Here is a 27,323-nt window from a genome sequence, read left to right on the forward strand (position 1 = left end):
CTCGGGTGTCCGTTGTTGTGGTTCTGCTCGCCGAGCTGGAAGTTTTTGCTGCAAACGTTTCGTTCCCTGGCTAAATACCGGAAGAAACATCAAAGCAGCGCTTCACACGAGGCTCCAACAGCACTGATGAGGTTCCCTAGCCAGGGAACGAAACGTTTGCAGCAAAAACTTCCAGCTCGGCGAGCAGAACCACAACAAGGATTTATGTGTCCTTGTGACATGAATCACAGAAAACTAGTAACAGGTACAGCAGATAATGAGGAACGCAAATAGAATTTTGGAATTTATTGCTAAAGGAATAGAATATAAAAGTAGGGAAATGCTGCAATTGTTCAGAGTAAGTTCACTAGATAGATTGATCCCAGAGGTAAGAGATTAGTCTTATGAAGAAAAATTGAGTTGTTTAGGCCTACGTTTGGCTTATGGGCAGCATGGTGGCTCAGTGGTTAGCACTGCCCCCACAGAGTGCCAGGGACCCAGGTTCAATTTCACTGTCAGGAAATTGCCTGTGTGCAGTCTGCACATTCTCTATCTGTGTGGGTTTCCACTGGATTCCCTATTTTCTTCCCACATTCCAAACATGTGCAAGTTAGGTGGATTGGCTAAATTAACCGAAGTGTTCAGGAATGTTAGCCATACTGGGAAAAGATGAGTCTGGGAGGGATGCTTTTCGGAGGGGCAGTGTGGACTCGTTGGGCCAAACGGCCTGTTTCCACATTTTAAGGATTCTATTCTGTTCTTATTTGGAATCCTGAAGAATCAGAGGAGATATAATTGAGGTATTTAAGATGCTAAAGTGGACTGACAAAAGTAGTTGTAAAAAGAATGCTTCCTCATGTAGGGCAATCTAGAATTACAGATCATAGTTTTAGGATAAGGGATGGAAGGTTTAAAAAACAGATGAGAAATTTTCTTTCAAAGGGTTGTGCCTTTGTGGAATTCCCTACTGCAGAGTGCAATGGACATTGAATAAATTTAATGGACAAGCCTAATTCTAATTCAAAAAGCATTGTAGTTCCCAGAGGACGTCCCTTCTACTCAGATCTTGAAGTTACAATTTGTGTGAACTGGGTCCAGATCTCTGCAGCATATATCAGTTTCTTAATCTGGAGTTATGAGAAATATTTACATAAGTACGAGACCTGATTCATTGAGAGCTGCTCCACATAGGCATAGAGCCGACTCATGACCGCAGCCCTTTAAATTAGCAAGATTGTCAAACCTTTGTATGCCTCAAATAAATGCAAGATCCAAACTGTAGCATTGGTGGTTGTAAGAAGTTCCTGGCTAAGAGCAGTGTGAATTAAGTATCTGAGTGACTTTTTTTCACAACTTCAAGAACATCAAGAATATTTGAGCATTACCATACTAACCATTTCAAACCAGAACTGGGTTCTACATACCGGAAAGGGTAAATGTTCAATGACATGACTGCTTTCCACCATGGTGGGATGTGGTAGTTAGAGATGGTGACATTACTTCTCCTTGGTATGGCTCCCTCTGTACTGCTGTAGGCAGACAAACCTGTATTTTAACAACACTGATTAATTTGGTTCAACTTGGATTGTAGCATACTTGCTCTTTTTAAAACTTTAACAAAAGGGGGAATTTTATGGTCACTAAAGTAAAGGATATTAGTGCCACACTGTGTAATATTCTCTACTATTTAATTGCATCAACCACTCCCAAATCCAATGGATCAAAATCACCATGGCCATCATTGCAATTCCGAGCTAAACTTTTGGGATTACCAGCTCTGATGCGACTTGTATACATAGTGTGCTTACAGTTGGCAGGAAGATGAGACTTCCACTGAACCCCAGAAGTGAAGGGATAACATCCTAAATCAGTCCCAATTGACTGAGCACCATATTAGCACTTGTCTTTTATAAATTTTGGCAAGTGCTTGGATAGCAACACATCAGTTAAGAAGCAGCCTACAAACTTGCCCTGACTACTTTAGTAGTGTGTTGGCAGTGCCCCTACCTGTGGATCAGGAGGTCTGGATTCAAGCTTGACTTGCCCAGGCATGTGACACAACATGTCAGAGCAGGTTGATTTAAAATAACTACAAATTCACCCTGTACCAATTAGCAGTGGAAGCTGAAACAAATGTACTTTCTTGCAGAGTCATTGTGATTAATGTTCAACTTATAGCATTTAAGATGGAGTGTGAGGCACAGATATAGCAGGTTGGAAGGACAATCTTCAGTAAGGCTTGAAAGCATATGACCATCACAGCAATAATGTTTATGATTGCCTTGATTATGTACATTGTGCTGCAGGACTTGATGCTTCCTCTCATTGGCAAGTATAATTATTGAGAAATAATAAACATCAAAATAGACAAACAGGAGGCTGAAAGAACACAGCAAGCCAGGTAGCATCAGGAAGTGGAGCAGTCAATGTTTTGGGTCAAGACCCTACATCAGGATAAATAAACAATAAATATCAGGCTTCCTCAATTGAACGGTGTGACTAACCGTAGCACAGTTGAACTGCTGTTCAGATTAAAATGTGGTGTTAATAAAATATCAGATTTCACAGAACCAATCTCCAAAGGTAGACAAAAGCAATAAGAATGGAAAATATTAGTTTAAAATAATTACATTTATGCATACTTTTTCAATTATTACTAATCACTGCTCTCAGGTTTAAGTTGGACAAACAGTGATATAACACAAGCATTCTTATAGAAGCATGGAGAATGTTTATTCATTTACTAACTACATGAAAAAAATAAAGAAGGTTTGGAAAAGTAGATCTTGGCAAGGATTCAACTGATTTATTTTTAATGAGAAGTTGCTTATTTTTGCACCCTTCTTCCCTGTGTGGTAATTGTTGGCTTATGATCAACCCAAACAAATTTGATACTGGACACCCTATTCCCAATTTATTTAAAACTATTATGTAACATCTGGCAGGGGAAAGGAAGAAAAGCTGGGACCACATCAGTTAAGAAGCAGCCTACAAAGGAAGGAGCATCGGATGTGTGTTTCACATTGCATCCTGCACCCCCAAAACCCATCAAGGGGGAATGCTCAGTGTTTACTTTATTCCTCCCTCTATGGAAACTTTTCCAATAACCCTCCTGTTGTGATGACAATAGGTTGTGGAATTAATCACGAAACACAAAACCAATATTCCCTTCAAATTACATATATGCATTTGGTCCAAGGTTCTGCTGATGGCAAGTCGTGTTGCCAGTCTTGGCACTGACTTCTGGTGCAGAAAGAAAATTAGAGGGAACACTGACCAAGATTATAATGATAATATGCATTTATGTTGACAAATATCTAATAAAATTGTGCACATCGATTTGTTTTAAAGAGCATGGTATTTCTTCGTCCAAAATTTAACAGAATGGAAATTAAATGGCTTGACTGTTCAACAGAACTATTTTATTTTTTAACCACGTTCCTGTCTACCCTTAACACTCCCAAAGGGTTGTTCGACTTCTGCAAAGAACTCAAACAGGTTTAAACAGGTTTTCCTCAAATTCATAAATCTCATGAATCAATATTCAGATACAACAACAAAATATACCTCTAACTGAAGGCAACAGCACTTTTAAATATGTCACCACATCCATAGACTGGAGATGTGCAAAATACAATCTGCCTCTGCTCCAGGAAAACCAATAAGTACTGCATTTAGACCAGGAATCAGGACTCTTCTGTTATTTTAACTAACGGATCAAGTCGCTTGAACTTGCTAAAGTTTGGGTCCAGAAGTCAAAAATCAATGCTTCATTTTACCGCAGATTACTTTCTCAAGCACTTAAAACAATTTTACCAAATAGCCTGAAGCAATCAATTTCAAATCTGAAGCCATACATCTTGAATAGTTTCCACTAATACAAATGGGAAAAGGCTATACTAACTCAAAGAGGAATGAAAACTTCAAGATGGCTCAAGAGTATAAACCTGTTAGCTAGCAGATGACACCATGGTATACTGGACAGTTAAGGTTAGCTCAGAGAGCACCGGGGCCTTAGTCAGATGAGCCAATAGGCTAAGGGTGGCAAATAGAGTTTAATTTAGATATGAGGTGTTGCTTTTTGCTTAAACAAATCAGGGCAAGACTTATGGCACTTAATGATAGGGTCCTGGAGAGTATTGCTGAACAAAGAAACCTTGGAGTGCAGATGCATAATTCCTTAAAAGTGGAGTCACCGGTAGATAGGATAGTGAAAGAAAGCATTTGGAATGCTTGCCTTCATTGGTCAGTGCATTAAGAAAATAATTTGGGATATCATGTTTGCACTGTGCAGGACATTGGTGAGGCCATTTTTAGAATACTGCTATAAATTTTGGTCTCCCTTGTAGGAAAAAATGTTGTTCAACTTGGAAAGGGTTGAGAAAAGATTTACAAGGATATTGCCAGAGTTGGAGGGTTTGAGCTACTGAGACGCTGAAAAGGCTGGGTTTTTTCTCTCTGGACAGAGACTGTGGAGTTACCTTTATAGAGGTTTATAAAGTTATGTGGGGAAAGGATAAAGTGAAAAACCAAGGTATTTTTATGAGGGTAGGGGAGTCCAAAACCAGAGGGCGTAAGGTTTAAGGTGAGAGGGGAAAGATTTAAAATGGACAATTTTTTCATGCAGAGGGTGGTGCGTGTGGAATGAACTGAAAAAAGAAGTAGTGGAGGCAGACACAGTTACATGGGTACATGAATAGGAAGGGTATAGAGGGGCATTCCTAATGAAGGACTTATGCCCAAAATGTTGATTCTCCTGCTCTTCTGATGCCGCCTGACCTGCTGTGCTTTTCCGGTATCACACGTTTTGACTATGATCTCCAGCATCTGCAGTCCTCACCTTCTCCTGTAGAGGGATATGGGCCAAACACTGGTAAGTGGGACTGGATCAGACATGTGGCTCAGTGGTTAGCACTGTTACCTCACAGTGCCAGGAACCCAGGTTTGATTCCCACGTCAGGCAACCGTCTCTTTGGAGTTTGCACATTCTCCCTGTGTCTGCATGGGTTTCCTCCCAGAGTCTGAAGATGTGCAGGTTAGGTGAATTGGCCATGCTAAATTGCTTGTAGTTTTAGGTACATTAGTCAGGGGTAAATATTGTGGAATAGGTCTGGGTGGGTTACTCTTTGGAGGACTTGTTGGGCTGAAGGGCCTGTTTCCGCACTGGAGGGAATCTAAACATCAGTTCAAGATATCTGGACAGGTTGGACCAAAGGGTCTGTTTTCATGCTGTATTATTCTATGACTCTATATGCAAATTAATGGAAAAACAATATCTGGGAAATGACTCAGTCACAAGCGAGAAGGCAGGTAGTGATTTCAACCCCATGCAAGAATGTTTGTTTAGAATGGACACTTACCTCATCACGCTGTTTGATTCTCTTGAAGACATAGTCTGCGAAGGGTTTTCGAGGAATATATTTCCCACTCCCTGGCACAACGAGCAAAGTTCCATCTTCATACACCACTTTACCTCGTGAAATAGTAACCAAAGGGACCCCATGGCACACCATTCCTTCGAAAATGTTGAAGTCTACTACCTGGTGATGTGTTTTGGCTGAAATAGTTCTGTTTGTAATGAAAGGATTAAATAAAAATGACTGCACCATGAATAAACAGAAATCAAATACAAAGAGTTAGCAATAGACTAACCACGTAACTCGCTAATTATTGCTGAAAAGGGAGCGTCATTAATTTGAAGTTTTGCATTATTGTGTGACCTAATCAATCAAAACGTAAACAAACTGTCTCCAACAATGATCATTAATCCCATCGGTATACTGATACTTCCCCAGAGTTCTTCATATATTCAGCCTTGGATCGTTGTTCTTCTTCATCAACATGCTTCACTTGGTAACATCCAAAAGATGTTGACCGACATCACCTAGACTGACTCTTTATCACGCATTTTAATCCCTCTACTAACTGGTGTCTGAGTGGTTATATGACATCCAGTCTTGTATAAGCCACAATTTCCCCCAATTTAACACTGGAAGAAACTGGTCCATTACCATCAGAGCATGTTAAAAAACTCTTATCAGTTACATTCTTGTTTCAGGGATCCACACTGTTTACTAGCTGACTTTTTTTTCCCCCTCTATTGGCATGGACCTCAAATTTTTAACTCAATCTTCATCATCAACAAGACAGCTTTTTTTTAATATGATAAAATCTCTCATCTCAGCCCAATCCCATCCTATGCGCTCATCTATGCCTTTTTCTCCAGGCTCCAATTCTGGCCTGACTCCCCTCATAACTACCTTGATCATGTTCTATTCTGTTCACTAATCTCTTCCCTGATACATTTTGGCTTTCTCATTCCCTATCTCCTCCTTATGTCTCTGAGCTTTCCAGTCTTCAATCTGCAATCTTATCCAACCCTGCTGGCTCTTAAAAAGGTTGACAAAATTGTCAGTAAAAAACAGGAGTATGAAAAGAAACTTGGATGTATATCAAAATTAGCATCAAACTGTACAAGTTTACAATTGAGAAATATTTGTCTCAAATATAGATACATATATTGAGGATTTTTCACAAAAACCAACACGTGGGCTACTTGGGTTCATAAACAGACAAAAAGAATATAGCAGCAATTATGCTGGAACTTCATAAATGACTGACTTACTATGGTGACCAATTCTGGGCACCACACTTCAGGGATGGTGCATAGACTTTTGAAAGGGTACAGAAAGAAACCATTGATTCCACAAACATTTAAGTTTGTCAGGCATCAGTCTTCAGGAATGAAAGATTGAATAACCTACACTTGTTCTTCTTGAAAGGGTGAAGGTTAAGTGGTGACTTATCTCAAGATGATGAGATTTTATGGACTAGATAAAGAAGGGCTGATTCTTTGGATCAGTGTTCAATAACCAGAGGTCACAGATTTCTAATCAAGATGAGAAGATCAGAAATTCTTTGACTCAGCAATAAGCTGCCTTCTGTGCTGCAACTTACTATGGTTCATATTTACTTCTACAACAGCCAAATATTTCAAGTGAAAATAGTTTTTGTCAATGAGCTGGGGCCTGTGAAGAGCCCCACTCATGGGAAATTGGATTTTACATGGAGCCCTTGAACAGGCATTAAGCCCAGTTTATTATCGTCAAATACTTTAAAAAATGGGCCATACCAATTTAACACTGGAACCAACATCTGTGCAGAATTGGTTACCTGACTACAGAATTGAGAGGTTTTATACCCTTTTTAGGCATAAATGGGTATTGTGGACACCAATTCATGTTTAAATATCTCTAGACAAGGGAATTGTAGCTTTTCTCTTGTTTAACACTTTACCTAACAGCATGTGGGTCCCAGATTACAATGTCAGCATCCGAGCCTTTGGCTATTATTCCCTTCTTAGGGTATAGATTGAAGATCTTTGCTGCATTGGTGCTGGTCACTGCCACAAACCTATTCTCATCCATTTTACCACTGTGCTGAAAGAGAAAAGGCACAGATTATTTGCCAGTCCTCCAAATAAAAACACAAAAATTAACAATTTGATCGCTTTCAATACATCTGTAATGGAATATTATCACAGGCAGTTATATGATAGTGATCAAGGTCTGGAATGTAGAATCCAACAAGAAAATCAGTGTTAAGCTGCTGATAATGCATAACTAACAGAAAGGTTGCTCTGAGTTACTGGTGGAGGCATCTTTCTCATTTGTGTCCATTCCCTCAGCTGCTAATTTATGTGAGTATGAATAAGACAATCTGTTTTATTAAATTTTTAAATATATAGTTTTTAAAAATATCTTCATTATCTGGGAACATGATTTGGAGATGCCGGTGTTGGACTGGGGTGTACAAAGTTAAAAATCACAACACCAGGTTATAGTCCAACAGGTTTAATTGGAAGCACACCAGCTTTCGGAGCTTCGCTCCTTCATCAGGTGGTAGTGGAGGGCTCAATCCTAACGCACAGAATTTATAGCAAAAATTTACAGTGTGATGTAACTGAAATTATACATTAAAAAAATTGAGTCTGTTAAGCCTTTCATCTGTTAGAATACCGTGATAGTTTCACTTCTTTCATGTGTAAATCACAAAACCTTTTTTTAAAAGGTTGCATTCTCGGGTTAGCTGTTAACAATGGTGATAGCTAGACAATATGTTGAAGGTGTTGGCCCCCTGTGTTCTCTGTCTATGCCATGATGTTTAGACTGATTCTAATCTAAAAAGTGAGATAACGGAGTTTTACATGAATTCATGCAAGTTTTGAGCTCAGAGTTGTACATGAATGCATGCAGTTTTTGAGCAAAGTACAATGTAACTCTGCAAGTACAAATTCACCTCACAAAATATATATGTGCATGTGGGTCTTTGTCTGTCTGGGTTGGAGGTTGTGAGTATGAGAAAGCGTATGTATGTGTGTGTAGTGAGTGCAGAGTGTCTTAGGTCTATGAGGGGGTGCATGTTTGAGTGTGTGTGTCTGTAAGGGTGTGTGTGGGTGTCTAAGTGTGTGTGTGTGTGTGTGTGTGTGTGTGTGTGTGTGTGTGTGTGTGTGTGTGTGTGTGTGTGTGTATAGGATTATCTGTGTGTTTGTATAAAGTGCAATGGTGGTCACCCGTAATGTGACACGAACCCAAGGTCCCGGTTGAGGCCCTCCCTATGGGTACCGAATTTAGCTATCAGCCTCTGCTCAGCCACTTTCCTCTGCTGCTTGTCCTGAAGTCCACCTTGGGGGATGGTCACCCGAAGGTCCGAGGTCGAATGTCCTGGACCACTGAAGTGTTCCCCAACTGGGAGGGAACACTCCTGTCTGTTGATTGTTGTGCGGTGCCCATTAATCCGTTGTCGTAGCCTTTACTCGGTTTCCCCAATGTACCATGCCTCCGGGCATCCTTGCCTGCAACGTATAAGATAGACAACGTTGACTGAGTCACATAAGTACCTGCTTGGCACACCTTTCTCATTCCTGAAGAAGGGCTTATGCCCAAAATGTCGATTCTCCTGCTCCTTGGATGTTGCCTGACCTGCTGCGCTTTTCCAGCAACACATTTTTCAGCTCACATGAGTACCTGCCATGTACAAGGTGGGAAGTGTCCCCACGCATAATGGTGGTACCTATGTCCACACTCTGACACGTCTTGCAGCGCCTACCATGACACGGTTGCATGGAGCTGTCCTGAGAGCCGGGCAGCTTGCTATGAAAAACCATCTGTTTGAGGTTTGGCGGTTGTTTAAAGGCAAGAGTGGAGGTGTGGGGAAGGTCTTGGTGAGGTGCTCTTCCTCACTGATAATGTGTTATAGGTCACGAAGATCATGGCATAATTTTTCAGCTCCTGGGAAATACTGAACAACAAAGGGTACCCTGTCAGTTGCAGCATGTGTCTGTCTCCTGAGGAGGTCATTATGGTTCCTTGCTGTGGCACGTTGGAACTGGTGGTTGATGAGTTGGACATTGTACCCCGTTCTTGTGAGGGCATCCCCGAGTACTTCCAGGTGTCTGTCACGTTCCTCCTCATCTGAGCAGATCCAGTGTACACGTAGGGCTTGTCCATAGGGGATGGCTGTTTTAATATGTTTTGGGTGGAAGCTGGAGAAGTGTAGCATTGTGAGGTTGTCTCTGGATTTGTGGTAGAGTGTGGTGCTGAGGTGTCCATCCTTGATGGAGATGCATGTATCCAAGAATGATACAGATAGTCGAGAGTAGTCCATGGTGAGTTTGATGGCGGAATGTCACTGTGTAGTTTTATCAATGACTCCTCGCCATGCGTTCAGAGGAAGAAAATGTCATCAATGTACCTGGTGTATAATATTGGTTGGGGATCCTGCATATAGAAGATGTCTTGTTCGAACCTGTGCATAAAAATGTTGGCATATTGAGGTGATAATTTGTTCCCCATGGCTGCTCCGTGTGTCTGGATGAAGAACTAGTTGTCAAAGGTGAAGACGTTGTGATCAAGGATAAAGCGGATAAGTTGTAGGATGATGTTTGGAGACGGGCATTTTATGGTGTTGAGTACTGAGGCTGTTGCTGCGATGCCGTCATTGTGGGGGATGCTGATGTAGATTAGGGAAATATCCATTGTGAGGAGAAATGTTCCTGGTTCGACTGCTCCGTGGGTGCTGAGTTTCTGTAAAAAACCCATAGTGTCACGACAGAAGCTGGAGATTCCCCTGTATAATAGGCTTCAAGATGCCTTCCACATAGCCGGAGAGATTCGTACACAGGGTCCCATTGCCCGACACGATGGGATGTCCTGGTGTGTTGGCTTTGTGTACCTTTGGAAGGCAGTAGAAGTCGCCTACACGAGGAGTACGTGGGATGAGGGCACGTAGGGAACTCTGAAAGACTGGATCCAAAGTTCTGATCAGTGTTTTTAATTAATGGGTGTGTTCTTTGGTCAGATCAGCTGGTAGTTGCCTGTAGTGTTCCTGGTTATTCAGTTGTCGGTACACTTCCTTGCAGTAATATGTTCTATTTTGAATGACAATGGCTCCTCCTTTATTTGCCGTTTTTTTTACTCGAAGATTTTAACCTACTGCGAATCCTCTTACAAGGAGGCCTTCCTTGAAGAAGCTCTCTTCCTCCCTCTCTTATTCCTGATGAAGGGCTTATGCTCGAAACGTCGAATTCTCTATTCCTGAGATGCTGCCTGGCCTGCTGTGCTTTGACCAGCAACACATTTGCAGCTGTGATCTCCAGCATCTGCAGACCTCATTTTTTACTCGAAGATTTTAACCTACTGCGAATCCTCTTACAAGGATGCCTTCCTTGAAGAAGCTCTCTTCCTCCCTCTCTTATTCCTGATGAAGGGCTTATGCTCGAAACGTCGAATTCTCTATTCCTGAGATGCTGCCTGGCCTGCTGTGCTTTGACCAGCAACACATTTGCAGCAGTTTGATGACAATGTTGTGCTTGGTTTTGAGAGCCTGGATGGCATTGCGTTGTGAACGGGTGATGTTTTGCTCTATCTTGTGGGTACGGCTGGTGAATTTGGCATTTAGATATTTCCTGACGGTTTGAGCATACATGTCAAGCCCAGGCTACGACAATGGATAAATGGGCGCAGCACAACAATCAACAGACAAGAGTATTCCGTCCCAGTTGGGGACTTCAGTGGTCCAGGACATTCGACCTCGGACTTTCGGGTGGCCATCCTCCAAGGTGGACTTCGGGACAGGCAGTAGAGAAAAGTGGCCAAGCAGAGGCTAATAGCTAAGTTCGGTACCCATAGGGAGGGCCTCAACGGGGACCTTAGGTTCATGTCACATTACAGGTGACCACCATTGCACTACACACACACACACACACACATTTTGTGGGATGAATTTTACTTGCAGGGTTACATTGTACTTTGCTCAAAAACTGCTTACATTTATGGAGAACTCCGTTATCTCACTTTTTAGATTTGAATCAATCTAAACATCATGGCATAGACAGAACACAGGGGGCCAACACCTTCAACATATTGTCTAGCCATCACCATTATTAACAGCTAACCCAAGAATGTAACATTTTAAAAAAAGGTTTTGTGATTAACACATGAAAGAAGTGAAACTATCACGGTATTCTAACAGATGAAAGGCTTAACAATCAATTTTTCAAAGTATAATTTCAGTTACATCACACTGTAAATTTTTGCTATAAATTCTGTGTGTCAGGATTGAGCCCTCCACTACCACCTGATGAAGGAGAGACGCTCCGAAAGCTGGTGTGCTTCCAATTAAACCTGTTGGACTATAACCTGGTGTTGTGTGATTTTTAACTTATCTGGGAACAGCTTCAAAATTCTGGTTTTGCAATCAAATGCAAATTTGCACACTCTCAAAAATCCCAATATTTACTGCTGCTGTCAAAGATACTGCTGAAGTCACTGAATCAATGCAATGGTAATGATATGACTGAATATTGATTTTCAAACAAATACAATTATTTTAAAGAATATCATATACTTCATTTGAAAATCATTTTTGTCAGTGTGTTGATGGCTATTTAAAGATGTGAAAGATGGCAATTATTTTTGTAAGACCATATAAGACAGGAACAGCAGTAGGCCATTTGACCTCTCCAGCACACTCCACTATTCAATAGGATCATGGCTGATCTGACATTTCTCACATCCACTTTCTTTCATTTTCTGCGTAACCCTTGATTCCCCTACTGATAAGAATCTATCTATCTGTCTGTCTGTCTGTCTGTCTATCTGTCTGTCTCAGCATTAAATTTGCTTCAGGGCTCTGCCCTTATAGCTCCCTGTGGCAAAGAGTTCAAAAAAACTCAAAACCATTAGAGAAGAAACTCCTCCTCCCCTCAGTCTTAAAATGGTGCCCTTTATTCTGAGACTATGCCCTTTGGTCCTACAGTCTCCCATGAGGGGTAACACCCTCTTAGGATTCTTAGTCTTTGCTCATAAGACAATCCTTCCATGTTCATCCTACTGAACATCCCCAAACTGTCTCCAATTAAATGATATCTTTCATTTAAATAAGAGGATTAAAACTATTTATAGTACTCCAGATGTGGTCTCACCACAGATGCAGTAAGATCCCTATTCTTGTACTCCAACCCCTTGAAATAAGAGCTAGCATTCCATTAGCTTTCCTGATTATCTGCTGCATCTGCTGGCTTTTTGTGTTCAACGTATAAGTACACCCAAATCCCTTTGTATTGCAATTTTTCTCCATTTAAATTATACTCTATTATTTTGTTCTTCCTTCCAAAATTAACATCACATTTTCCCACATTACACCCCATTTACCAACTTTTTGCTCACTTAGTTAACCTATCAATATCTCTGTCAACTGTTTGTAAACTGCCTTTCCATCGATTTTTGTATTGTCTGCAAATTTGTCTATAATGTATTAATTTCCTTCCAAATCATAAATATGTATTGGAAACAGTTATGGAATTGATACCTGTGGAACCGTCCTGGTGACCGACCATTTATACCCACTCTGTTTCCGACTCATTTGCCAATTGTCTACGTGTGTCAATATACCCCCAACAACATGGGTTCTTAGCTTCATAGAATCCCCAGTGTGGAAACAGGCCCTTCAGCCCAACAAAGTCCACACTGACCCTCTGAAGAGTAACCCACTCAGAACCATTTCCCTTCTACTCTACATTTACCCCTGACTAATGCACCTAACCTAGAACAAAGATTATAGCACAGGAACAGGCCCTTTGGCCCTCCAATCCTGCGCCAATCCAGATCTTCTATTTAAAAGTGCTGCCATTTCCTAAAGATCTCTATCCCTTTGCTCCCTGCACATTCATGTGTCTGTCTGATTATATCATAAATGACACTATTGTTTCTGCCTCTACCACTTCCGCTGGCAACGCATTTCAGGCCTCCCCTCCCTCTGCGTAAAGGGCTTTCCATGCATATCTCCCCTAAATCTTTTCCCTATCACTCTGAACTCATGACCCCTCGGTAACTGAGTTCCGCACTCTTGGAAAAAGCTTCTTGCTATCCACCCTTTCTATACCTCTCATGATTTTGTAGACCTCAATCAGGTCCCCCCTCAATTTCCGTCTTTCTAATGATAATATTCCTAATCTACTCAACCTCTCTTCATAGTTGGCACCTTCTATATCAGACAGCATTCTGGTGAACCTCCTCTGCACCCTTTCCAAAGCATCTATAGTCTTTTGGTAATGTGGCGACCAGATCTGTATGCAGTAGTACAAATGCGGCCGAATCAAAGTCCTGTACAACTATAAAATGACCTACCAACTCTTGTACTCAATACTCTGTCCAATGAAGGAAAGCATGTCATATCTCTTCTTGACCACTTTACTGACCTGTGTGACCACCTTCAGGGAACACCCAGAAATCTGGACCTGAACACCCAGATTTCTCTGTATGTTAATTTTCCCAAGGACTTTTCCATTTACTGTATAGTTCGCTCTTGAACTGGATCTTCCAAAATGCATCACCTTGCATTTGCCTGGATTGAACTCCATCTGTCACTTCTCTGCCCATCTCTCCAATCTATCTATTTTCTGCTGTATTCTCTGACTGTTCCCTTTACTATCTGCTACTCCATCAATCTTAATGCCATCTGCAAACTTGCTAATCAGGCAACCGATATCTTTCTCCAAATCATTTATATATATATCACAAACAACAGCGGGCTCAGGATGGATCATCAGTGGAACATCACTGATCAGAGGTCTCCATTTTGAGAAATCCCTTCCACTACTACTCTCTGTCTCCTGCTGCCCAGCCAGTTCTCTATCCATCTAGCTAGAACACCCTGGATCCTATACGACTTCACCTTCTCCATCAGCCTACCATGGGGGATCCTATCAACGCCTTACTAAAATCCACTGATATGACATCTACAGCCCTTTCCACATCAAGCAACTTTGACACCTCTTCAAAGAATTCTATGAGGCTTGTAAGACATGACCTTGCCTGCACAAAACCATACTGCCCATACTGATAACTCCATTTTCTTCCAAATGGGAATAGTTCCTATCCCTCAGTATCTTCTCCAGCAGCTTACCTACCACTGACATCAGGCTCACTGGTCTATAATTACCAGGAGTTTCCCTGCCATCTTCTTAAACAAGGGGACAACATTAGCAATTCTCCAGTCCTCTGGGACCTCACCAGTGTTCAAGAATGCTGCAAAGATATCTGTTAAAGCCCCAGCTATTTCTTCTTTCACTTCCCTCAGTAATCTGGGGTAGATCCCATCTGCACCGGGGGACTTGTCTAGCTTAGTGCCTTTTAGAATACCTAAGACTTCCTCCCTCCTTATGCCAACTTGACCCAGAGTACTCAAAGGTCTATCCTTAACCTCAACATCCATCATGTCCCTCTCCTTGGTGGATACCGATGCAAATTACTTGTTAAGAATCTCACCCATTTTCACTGACTCTACGCATAACTTTCCTCCTTTGTCCTTGAGTGGACCAACCCTTTCTCTCATTACCCTCTTGCTCCTTATATATGAAAAAAAAGCTTTGGGATTTTCCGTAACCCTGTTTGCTAAAGATATCTTATGATCCCTCTTAATTCCTTGTTTCAGATTGGTCCCAATTCCCAATATTCTTCCAAAGCTTTGTCTGTCTTCCTTCGCCTAGACTTTATGTATGCATCCTTTTTCCTCTTAGCTAGTCTCACAATTTCACCCTGACATTCATGGTTCCCTAACATTGCAAATTCAATCCCTCATTTTCACAGGAACCTACCTCTTTTGAACTCTAATCAACCTCTCTTTAAAAGCCTCCCACATATCAAATATGGATTTACCTTCAAATAGCTGCTCCCAATCTACATTTCCCATATCCTGTCGAATTTTGGTATACTTGGCCTTTCCCCAATTTAGTACTCTTCCTTTTGGACCATTCTTGTCTTTGTCCATGAGTATTCTAAAACTTACAGGATTGTGATCACTATTTCCAAAGTAATCCCCTACTGAAACATCAACCACTTGGCCGGGCTCATTTCCCAACACCAGATCCAGTGTGGCCCCTTCCCAAGTTGGACTATTTACATACTGCTCTAGAAAGTCCTCCTGGATGCTCCTTACAAATTCTGCTCCATCACTTCTAACACTAATTAAATCAGTCAATGTTGGGAAATTTAAAATCTCCTATCACCACCCCGTGTTGCTCCTACATCTTTCCATGATTTGTTTATAGGTTTGTACCTCTATCTCACATTCACCGTTGGGAGGACTGCAGTATAGCCCCAACATTGTTACCACACCCTTTCTATTGCTGAGCTCTGCCCATATTGCCTCACTGCTAGAGTCCTCCATAGAGCCCTCCTTCAGCACAGCTATGATATTTTCTTTGACTAGTAATGCAACTCCTCCACCTCTTTTATCTCCCACTCTATCCTGCCTGAAGTATCAATATCATTCCCTTCCCTCAACCAAGTCTCAGTAATTGCAATAACATCATGCTCCCAGGTACTAATTCAAACCCTAAGTTCGTCTGCCTTACCTACCATACTTCCCTGAATACTATGGGCAATTTCGCATGGCCAATTCACCTAACTTGCAATCTTAGGATTGTGGGAGAAAAACAGAGTACCCACAGGAAACTCACACAGACCCAGGGGGAACATGCAAACTCCACACAGTCGCCCGACGAAGGAATTAAACCCAGGTGCCTGGTGTTGTGAGGCAACTGTGCTAACCACCGAGCTACTGTGCTGCTGCAAGGTCTTACAACTTTTAGTGAGGTACCTTGTTGAATGCTCTGGCCACAGACAAACTCAACTTAGCTCTGTTCTCCCCATAGGAATAGGAGTAGGGCATTCAGCCACTTGAGCTTGTTCTGCCACTCGATGAGATCATGGTCAATTTGTGGCCTAACTCTCCAAAACCTCCTTTGGCCCATATCCCTTAATACCTCTGCTTAACAAAAAGATGGTCAATCCCAGATTTAAAATTAACAATTGATCTAGCATTCACTGCTGTCTGTGGATGCCAATTCCAAACATCTACCAATTTGTACATATAGAAGTACTTCCTAATATCATCCCTGAACAATCTGGCCCCAATAGAGTCATAGAGATGTAGAGCATGGAAACACACCCTTCCATCTAACTCATTCATGCCAACCATATATGGTAGTTATCTAGTCCCATTTGGCCCATATCCTTCTAAACCCTTCCTATTCCATATACTTAACCAGATGCCTTTTAAATGTTGCAATTGTACTAGCCTCCATCACTTCCTCTGGCAACTCATTCCATACATGTACCACCCTCCGCATGAAAAAGTTGTCGCTTAGGTTGCTATTAAATCTTTCCTCTCTCACTTTAAATCTATGTCCTCTAGTTTTTCCATCCTCCACTGGGGGGAGGAAGACCTTGTCTATTTACCTTATCCACACCCTGCATGATTTTATAAACCTCTAGAAGGTCACCTCTGATGCTCCAGGGAAAATACTCCCAGCCTATTCAGCCTCTCCCTTTAGCTCAAACCCTCGAACTCTAGCAACATCCTTACATTTTTTTCTGAACCCTTTCAAGTTTTACAACATTCTTCCTAGAGCAGGGAGACCAGAATTGCACACAGTACTCCAAAAGTGGTCTTGTACAGCCTCAACAGGACCTCACAGCTCCAATACTTTATGCACCGATCAAACGTCTTCTTCACTATCCTATCTGCTTGGAATTCCACTTTCAAGGAACTATGAACTTGCATTCCAAGGTCTCTTTGTTCAGCCACACTTCCAAGAACCTTACCATTAAGTGTATAAGTCCTGCCCTGATTTGCCTTTGTAAAATGCAACACCTCACATTTATCTAAATTAAATTCCATCTGTCATTCCTTGGCCCATTGGCCCATCTGATCAAGGTCCTGTTGTACTCTGAGGTAATCTTCTTTGCTGTCCTACAGCTCCAATTTTGGTGTCATCTGCAAACAGCCTAAACATACCTCCTATGTTCACATCCAAATTATTTATGTAAATTCTGAAATGTAGTGGACCCAACACCAATCCTTGTGGCACACCGCTGGTCACAGGTTTCCAGTCTGAAAAGCAATCCTTCACCACCACCCTCTGTCTTCCACCTTCGAGCCAGTTCTGTATCTAAATGGTTAGTTCTCCATGTATTCCATGTGATCTACCGAGTCTATCATGAGGAACCTTGTCAAATGCCTTTCTGAAGTCCAGACAGATCATGTCCACCACTCTGTCTTCAACAATCCTCTTTGTTACTTCTTCAAAAAACTCAATCAAATTAGTGAGACATGATTCCCCCACAAAAAGCCATGCTGACTATCCCTAATTAGTCCTTGCCTTTCCAAATACAAGTAAATCCTGAACCTCAGGATTCCCTCCAACAACTTGCCCACCATCAACATCAGGCTCACCGGTCTATAGTTCCTTGGCTTTTCCTTACCACCTTTTTTGAATAGTGGCATTATATTAGCCAACCTCCAGTCTTTCGGTTAATCACCCATTACTATCGATGATACAAATATCTCAGCAGCTCACCAATCACTTCCCTTGCTTCCCTACAGAGTTCTAGGGTACACCTGATCAGATTCTGGGTATTTATCCACCTTTGTGATTTAAGCATTCAGGACCTCCCCCCCCTGTAATACAGACATTTTTCAGTACGTCGCTATTTATTTGCCTATGTTCTATACCTTCCATAATCTCACTCCCCAGTAAACACTGATGTAAAATACTTATTTAGTAAATCCCATCTCCTGCGGTTCTACACATAGATGGCCTTGCTGATCTTGAAGGGGTGATCTTCAAGGGCCTCCTTCTTCAAAGACCGCAATTTCCCCTCAGATGTGGTTGACGATGCTCTCCACCGCATCTCCTCCACTTCCCGCTCCTCTGCCCTTGAACCCCGCCCCTCCAATCACTACCAGGACAGAACCCCACTGGTCCTCACCTACCACCCCACCAACCTCCAGATGCATCGTATCATCCTTCAACATTTCTGCCACCTCCAAACAGACCCCACCACCAAGGATATATTTCCCTCCCCTCTCCTATCAGCATTCCGGAAAGACCACTCCCTCCACGACTCCCTCATCAGGTCCACACTCCCCACCAACCCAACCTCCACTCCCAACACCTTCCCTTCAACCGCAAGAAATGCAAAACTTGCGCCCACACCTCCCCCCCCCAGGCCATAACGGTTCCTTCCCTATCTGTCATAAATTCACCTGCGCCTCCACACACATCATTTACTGCATCCACTGCACACGATGTGGCCTCCTCTACATTGGGGAGACAAGCTGCCTACTTGCGGAACGTTCCAGAGAGCACCTCTGGGACACCCGCACCAACCAACCCAACCGTCCCATGGCTGAACACTTTAACTCCCCTCCCACTCCGCCAAGGACATGCAGGTCCTTGGCCTCTTCCATCACCAGATCAAGGCAACATGACGCCTGGAGGAAAAGCGCCTCATCTCCCGCCTAGGAACCCTCCAATCATAAGGGATGAATGCAGATTTCTCCAGCTTCCCCATTTCTCCTCTCCCCAGCTTATCTCAGTCCCAACCTTTAGACTCAGCACCGCCTTCTTGACTTGCAATCTTCTTCCTGACCTCTCCGCCCCCACCCCCTCGCTGGCCTATCACCCTCACCTTAACCTCCTTCCACTTATTGCATTCCCAATGCCCCTCCCCCAAGTCCCTCCTCGCTACCTTTTATCTTAGCCTGCTTGGCACACCTTCCTCATTCCTGAAGAAGGGCTTATGCCTGAAACATCAATTCTCCTGCTCCTTGGATGCTGCCTGACCTGCTGCGCTTTTCCAGCAACACATTTTTCAGCTTTGATCTCCAGCATCTGCAGTCCTTACTTTCTCCTAGTTGATCCTGAATGGGCTCTATTCTCTCCCTAGCTACCCCTTTGTCCTTAATGTATTTATAAAATCCCTCTAAATTCCTCTTAACCTGATTTGTCAAAGCTTTTTGCCCTCCTAATTTTCCTCCTAAGTGTACTCCTACTCTCTATCCAAAGATGTGCAGGCCAGGTGAATTGGCCATGTTAAGTTGCCTGTAGTGTTAGGTGCATTAGTCAGAGGGAAATGGGACTGGGTGGGTTACTCTTTGGAGGGTCGGCGTGGACTTTCCACACTGTAGGGAATTTAATCTAATTTTTTTTTAGATTACTTACAGAGTGGAAACAGGCCCTTCGGCCCAACAAGTCCACACCGACCCGCCGAAGCACAATCCACCCATACCCCTACATTTACCCCTGACCTAACACTACGGTCAATTTAGCATGGCCAATTCACCTGACCCGCACATCTTTGGACTGTGGGAGGAAACCGGAGCACCCGGAGGAAACCCACGCAGACACAGGGAGAATGTGCAAACTCCACACAGTCAGTCGCCTGAGTCGGGAATTGAACCCAGGTCTCAGGCGCTGTGAGACAGCAGTGCTAACCACTGTGTCACCGTGCCGCCTACCATCCAGCATTCCCTACACCTACCAGCCTTGCCCTTCACCCTAACAGGAACATACTGTCCGCGGACTCTTATTATCTCTATTTTTGAAGGCTTCCTATTTTCCAGCCATCCCTTTATTTGCACACACCAGTCTCCAATCAATTTTTGAAATTTCATGCCTAATACTGTCAAACTACTGTCAAAATTGGCCTTCCTCCAATTTAGAACTTTAACTTTTAGATCCAGTCCCAACTTTTCCCAACTGTATCAATCACAGACTGATTTCTTTAATCACTATCTCCCTGGGTTCCCTCGCCCCATTTAAATCCTCCCCAGCAGCTCTAGCAAATCTCCCTGCCAGTATATTAGTTCCCTTCCAATTCGGATGCAATCCATCCTTCTTATACTGGTCACTTCTAGTCCAGAAGAAATTCCAATGATCCAAATTCTTCTCCCCTGCACCAGCTCCTCAGCCATGCATTCATATGTGGGCGGCACGGTGGTTAGCTGCCTCACAGCGCCAGAGACACGGATTAATTCCCACATCAGGCGAATGACTGTGTGGAGTTTGCACGTTCTCCCCATGTCTGTGTGGGTTTCCTCCGGGTGCTCCGGTTTCCTCCCACAGTCCAAAGATGTGTAGGTCAGGTGAATTGGCCATACTAAATTGCCCGTAGTGTTAGGTAAGGGGTAAATGTAGGGGTATAGGTGGGTGGCGGGTGGGTGTGGACCGGTTGGGCTGAAGGGCCTGTTTCCACACTGTAAGTAATCTAATCTATGTTCTATCCTCCAGGTGTGGCACCAGGAGTAATCCAGACATTACTACCCTCAAGGCCCTCCTTTTTAAATTCCTGTCTAACTTCCTATATTCTGTACTCAGTCTCATTCTTTTCTCTTCATAAGTCATTCAGTTCCAATGTGTATAATGATCTCCTGTTGGTCCTCGTCCCCTCTGAGAATACCCTGTACCTTCTCTGAGATATCCTTGATCCGGGCATCAAGGAGTAAATACATCATTCTGATTTCTTGCCGTCAATTGCAGAAATGTCTGCTGTGCCTCTGACTAGACAGTCCCCTTTCACAACTGATCATTTGAAACCTGACATACTCCTTGTTACATTAGAGTCAGTCCCGAAATCAGAAACCTGGCTGTCCTTGCTGCATTCCCCAGAGAGTCCATCACTCCCTATGTTTTTCAAAACTGCATACTTGTTTGAGATAGGGATAGCCACAGGAGATTCCTTCAATGACCTGCTTCCCTCTCCTACCTTTCCTGATGGTAACCTATCTCCTTGATTGTATCTGTGGTTTTTCTCCCTTTCTACAGTTGCCATCTATCGCAACCCCTAGTTTCTGTAAATTCCTCACTGCCTCTAAATGCCGCTCAAACTGATCCATGCAATCCGATAGAATTCACAAATAAATTTCCTGCAGACATAATTATCAGTAACATGGAAACTCTCCCTAATCTCCCCCATCTGACTACTAAATGCCACTTTTGCACCTTTTAACTATCTCCAGACCCAGAAAATAACACCATCCTAACTGTTCTAAAACACACTGCTCCAGCCTAACTCAATACTTATGTTTGCTATTTTTAAAGTTTAATCAAGAGGCAGATCTCAATAAAACATATAATCAAAAAAGAACCCACTCTACTCCCTATTGCAGATTTACAAAATAAACAGCAAAATTACATTTTAAAAAAGATTCTTAGCTGCTCCCCTGCTGTGGACTCTCTCACACATGTTTCTCAATGGTCAGGTGAGAATTTCACTGATTGTTCACATTTCTTAGATGAATTCTAATGTCCAGAGAGACTTAAAATCAAGCAGTATGTCGAGACTATACTCCCTTGAACAAAATTCTCTAACCAGTTGAAATTGTAGTGATTGTAACAAGGTCAGCCAGGTGAATCTCATAGAATGAGTTCCCTGAATGGACCAGATTAACAGCCCAATTCGCAAGTTTTGGCTGGTAGGTAGTAACAGGAACATCAGACATGCTATTCACTCTGAGAGCTGACTTCTAAGGGAGTTGGGTTTGTGTCATAGACTCTTCTCATGTAAATACAGGGTGACTTGGTGAGGGGGATACCAGCCTCTGTGGAGATATTTCATAAATAGTTTATATTTATCTTTCCTATCTTTTCTTGCTAATATCCTGGTTTTGATTAGATTATCCCATTAACATTCAAAATTCTTGAGAAAACAACCCAATTTATATAACTTCAATCCAGGTATCCTTCTTGTAAACCTGCATTGTGCTTCATGAAGCCACTAGCTTCTCCCACTATTGTTCAAGTGTATAGGATGATCTTAGTCCTGCACTCGCTGGAAGTATAGTTTGACAATCAGAGGATTTTCTTCCTTTGACAAGAATGAGACGGAAAATTGTCAAATTGGTAAATCTAAGAGTTATCTTACAAAATAACGTGCACAAACAGAACATTTTTCTCCAATGTAAAAACTGAGTATGAAATTCAGATTTAAATGGCCTGCTGTGGACACTTTGGTCACATTATACTGTTTAATAGAGGTGGGCAGCTTATTTTTTTCTCCATCATCCAACATGCACCTTGTGGGAATATGTACATAATTTGACTGAGTCATTAATGAAATGGCAAATCCAGATGGTTGACCTGAATCCTGGCCTCAAAGGGATCTGGCCTTGGTGGTCTTGCTGATAGCCTCTTCTCCCTCGTGGATCAAAGCTTCTAAAATCTACAACCATACATCAAATTGTTTGGTTCACAATATTTAAATGATAGTTACCACTCCTTTCTCCCAAATGATGGACATTCTGTCCTCCACACCATTCACCCCGTTTGGGATCTTCGTAAAATCATCTTTTCCAAAAGCTTTCTGGCAGCCATTAAATGTACAGTTGTCCGTTCCTGTCAAAGTAAGGTCACCACTAGACAGAAAGTGAAACAAAGTGACAATACAATCAAACAGGCCTGCACAGTAGAGTTTACTATCCTATTGCTTTGCTGATGACATCTGATTAACAATGAATCACAATCCACAAAACAGATCCATTCTTTGAACAACCCAGAAGAATTGGGAAGACTTTAATGGTAGAGGAGAGGTGTTGGATGACAGATATAATCATTATTAGAAAAATAATGTCCATGGGTGGGTGAGTGACTGGGCAGAAACCTAACTTGCTATCCCATTAACTTTCAACTGATTCTAGTTGCAAATAGACTTGTCTCATAGAGCTGTAGATAGCAGGCCAGATCTTGGAAAGTCAGAAAACTGTGCTTCAAATCCTCTCCGAAACCCATATGCACTGGTCCTTGGGAATAAGAATTCAAAGCATGTGTCACTCCGACAAAAACAACTTCCAATGGCCTGTCGTCTGGAACCTTTTTGAGACGGGATCCTATTTTATTTACAGGCAAAAGAGTAATTATGGAGTAGAAGCTTGGGAAATCAAGTTTAACAATGACAAAGTTATTGTTGAAGCTATCCACAAAGAGGAACTGCATTTCAGCCAGGAATTTCAAATGTCTGATTGGCAAAATATGTCAGTACTTCCTCTAGGTTTAACAGCAATGTACAGCATTACTGAACACCTCAACTTTGGCTACTATTTAAATGGTGAGAGGTTGCAGAGCTCAGAGATGGTGTCCACATGCATGTATTATGTGTGGTTAACATACAGGTGCAGAAAGAAATTAGGAAATCTAATAGAATGTTATTGATTATTGTAGGGTGAATGAAATACAAAAGCAATTTGGAGAACATTTACCAGACGAAAATCAGAAACTTGCAGCTGGGGCATGAAAGGGAGGAGGTTGTCTCGTGAAGAAACTTTGGACAGGCTAGGCTTGTTTCTGTTGGAGTTTAAAAGACTAAGAGGCAACTTATGTGAAACACACAAAATTTGGAGGGGTCTTGACAGGATGAGTGTCAAAAGAATGTTTCTTTTTATGTATATATAATAAAAATAAGGGCTTGCCCATTTAAGACAGATGAGGAGAATTCTTTATCCACAGGATTGTGAGTCTTTGGATCTCTCTTCCTCAAAAGACAGTAGAAGTAGAGTTTTGAATATTTTCTAAGGCTGAAGTAGATAAACTGCTGAGAAGCAAGAGGTGAAATGTTATTGGGGTATGCAGGAATGTGGCAGAAACAGGTGAGTCAAGATTTTATTGAATGAAGCAGACTCAAGGGGATGAATGTCCTGCTTATGCTCCTAATCCATATGTCAATAAGTGCACAGGAAAGATGGCCTGGATCTTTCATACATCAACAAAGTACTGTTTGTATACTCATGACTCATGAGGCATGAGATTCAGGGTGATTTAGTGGTTTGGTTCAGAAATTGACTAACTGTAAGAAGACAGAGGGTGGTGGTTGATGGAAAATGTTAATCCTGGAATTACTAGTGGAGTACTGCAAGGATCTGTTTTGGAGCCACTACCGTTTGCCATTTCTATAAAAGACCTGGATGATGACACAGAAGGATGGATTAGTAAACTTGCAGATGACACTAAAACTCGGTGGAGTTGTGGACAGTGCAGAAGGATGTTGCAAGTTACAGAGGAACATAGATAAGCTACAGAGCTTAGACCCCTGAAAGTTGCCACCCAGGTTTTTAGGGTTTTTAAGAAGGCATACAGTATGTTAGCTTTTATTGGTAGAGGGATTGGGTTTCAGAGCCATGAGGTTATGTTGTAGCTGAATAAATCTCTGGTGTGGCCGCACTTGAAGTATTGTGTACAGTTCTGGTCACTGCATTATAGGAAGGAAGTGGAAGCATTGGAAAGGGTTCAGAGGAGTTTTACCAGAATGTTGCCTAGTATGGAGGGAAGGTCTTTTGAGGAAAGGTTGAGGGACTTGAGGCTGTTTTTGTTAGACAGACAAGAAGGTTAAGAGGTGACTTAACAGAGCCATACAAGATGATCAGATGATTTGATTGGATGGACAGTCAGAGCCTTTTTCCTCAGATAGTGGTGGCTAGCATGAGGGGACAAAGCTTTAATTTGACGGGTGATAGATGTCAGGTTCTTTACTCAGAGATTATTAAGGGCGAGGAGTGCCCTGCTTGCAATAGTAATGGACTTGCCAACATTAAGGGCATTTAAATGGTCATTGGATAAACAAATAATGCTAATGGAATAGTGTAGCTTAGATGGGTTTTAGATTGGTTTCATAGGTCGGTGCAACATTAAGGGCCTGTACTGCACTGTAATGTTCTATGTTCTAATCAATTCCCAGTCCAAATTTTCAATGAATTATATTTTCAACAACCTTTCCAGGAATGCATTGGATAGTTTTTTAAATATAATACTGTGAAGATTATGAAGAAGCAGGAGGTTGGCACAAGCTGAATGGTTGAATAGTCTCCTTCTATGCCTATAACAATTCTGTGAATTTTTGTAATATTTGCCTGTATTACTTTCCATGTTAGAAGATCACTGGAATCATGATAGGGCTGGCTGTGTTACTGACTAAGTTAGAATGTCAGTCAGATATTGCAGAGATCATCATTTTACCATCCTGCATTCATTCTGTAAATTATTACTCAGGACTACTAAACCATGATGTGTAATTTCACTATTCTCACTTGGCTAGTAGGTCCATGAGATATCCGGGTGTTGTGGGATCAGGTCTTAACGGAGGTCCCATAACGTATCCTGCAGCTTTGCGCCAGTCTTTGTCCCAATAATGAGTTCCATCTGTCCCAAGACTGGCTGCAATGGGTTCCCCAAAAACAACCTTGCCTAGAAATAAAATTGTTTGGAGTAGATTTTTATTAAAAGAATCATTAATATTAAATGGAATTATATTATTGACAAAGATGTTTGAGGAAGATATTATAGCTGGTGTTAGCAGGTTATAGAAAATTATCGCACAGAAAAATGCCATTCAGTCCCCAGAGTCTGCGCCAGTTACCAAACCAATATACTCAACACAAGAGAACTGCAGATGCTGAAAATCTGAAACAAAAACAGACATAGCTGCAGAAACTTAGCAAGACTGGTAGCATCTGTGGAGGGAAAGCAGAGTCAATATTTCAGGCCTAGCAACCCTTCTTCAGACCCTTGTATGCTGTAATGTCACTTTGCAAATGTAAAGGGACCGTGGCAATTTGGACAAAAAACAGACTGAGACTGAAAGCAAAGGGTAGTGGTGCATCATTCTTTATCATTCAAGGCTCATATTGAGGGCCACTGGTCTTTTGATCACCATTTGGACATAAATTGCAAATTTTGCAGAGAACAGACATTTGAAAATGGAGTAAAAAATGCACAAATAGGTAATAGATATTTAATAAACATTCATATAGTGTCATTGACATGTATAGCATGGAAACAGACACTTCGGTCCAACCCATCCATGCCGACCAGATATCCCAACCCAACCTAGTCCCACCTGCCAGCACCCAGCCTATATCCTTCCAAACCCTTCCTACTCATATACCTATCCAAATGCCTCTTAAATGTTGCAATTGTACCAGCCTCCACCACTTCCTCTGGCAGCTCATTCCATGCATGTACCACCCTCTGCATGAAAAAGTTGCCCCTTAGGTCTCTTTTATATCTTTCCCCTCTCACCCTAAATCTAGTTCTATAACTAAACCCTCTAGTTCTGGACTCCTATTTATCCTATCCATGCCCTTCATAATTTTGTAAACCTCTATAAGGTCACTCCTTAGCCTCCGATGCTCCAGGGAAAACAGCCCCAGCCTGTTCAGCCTCTCCCTATAACTCAAATCCTCCAACCCTGACAACATCCTTGTAAATCTTTTCTGAACCCTTTCAAGTTTCACAACATTTTTCCAATAGGAAGGAGACCAGAATTGCACGCAGTATTCCAACAGTGGCCTAACCAATGTCCTGTACAGCCGCAACATGACCTCCCAACTCCTGTACTCAATACTCTGACCAATAAAGGAAAGCATACCAAACACCTTCTTCACTATCCTATCTACCTGCCACTCCACTTTCTATGAACCTGCACTCCAAGGTCTCTTTGTTCAGCAACACTCCCTAGGACCTTACCATTAAGTGTATAAGTCCTGCTAAGATTTACATTCCCAAAATGCAGCACCTCACATTTATCTGAATTAAACTCCATTTGTCACTTCTCAGCCCATTGGCCCATCGGTCCAGATCCTGTTGTAATCTGAGGTAACCCTCTTCGCTGTCCACTACATCTCCAATTTTGGTGTCATCTGCAAACTTACTAACTGTACCTCTTATGCACGCAGCCAAATCATTTATGTAAATGACAAAAAGTAGAGGACCCAGCACCGATCCTTGTGGCACTCCACTGGTCACAGGCCTCCAGTCTGAAAAATAACCCTCCAGCACCACCCTCCGTCTTCTACCTTTGAGCCAGTTTTGCATCCAAATGGCTAATTCCCCCTGTATTCCTTGAGATCTAACCTTGCTATCAGTCTCCCATGGGGATCCTTGTCGAATGCCTTACTGAAGTCCATATCAATCACATGTACTGCTCTGCCCTTTGTTACTTCTTCAAAAA

The 27,323-nt window shown here is 42.1% G+C and overlaps 1 protein-coding gene across 1 annotated transcript in view; it reads right to left on the reverse strand.

Moving 5' to 3' along the window:
• Positions 1 to 1,419: 1,419 nt before the first annotated feature.
• dpys (dihydropyrimidinase) overlaps positions 1,420 to 27,323 on the reverse strand; it is a 54,789-nt gene continuing 28,885 nt past the window's right edge. The window contains exons 5-9 of the mRNA XM_060824024.1: positions 25,402 to 25,558; positions 22,599 to 22,740; positions 7,276 to 7,418; positions 5,340 to 5,547; positions 1,420 to 1,524 (exon numbers count right to left, since the gene is read on the reverse strand). Coding sequence (XP_060680007.1) covers positions 1,420 to 1,524; positions 5,340 to 5,547; positions 7,276 to 7,418; positions 22,599 to 22,740; positions 25,402 to 25,558 — 755 coding nt within the window. The remainder of the gene's footprint in view (positions 1,525 to 5,339; positions 5,548 to 7,275; positions 7,419 to 22,598; positions 22,741 to 25,401; positions 25,559 to 27,323) is intronic.

The sequence above is a fragment of the Hemiscyllium ocellatum genome, chromosome 4 (genome assembly GCF_020745735.1).
Source record: "Hemiscyllium ocellatum isolate sHemOce1 chromosome 4, sHemOce1.pat.X.cur, whole genome shotgun sequence".
Lineage (NCBI taxonomy): Eukaryota > Metazoa > Chordata > Chondrichthyes > Orectolobiformes > Hemiscylliidae > Hemiscyllium > Hemiscyllium ocellatum.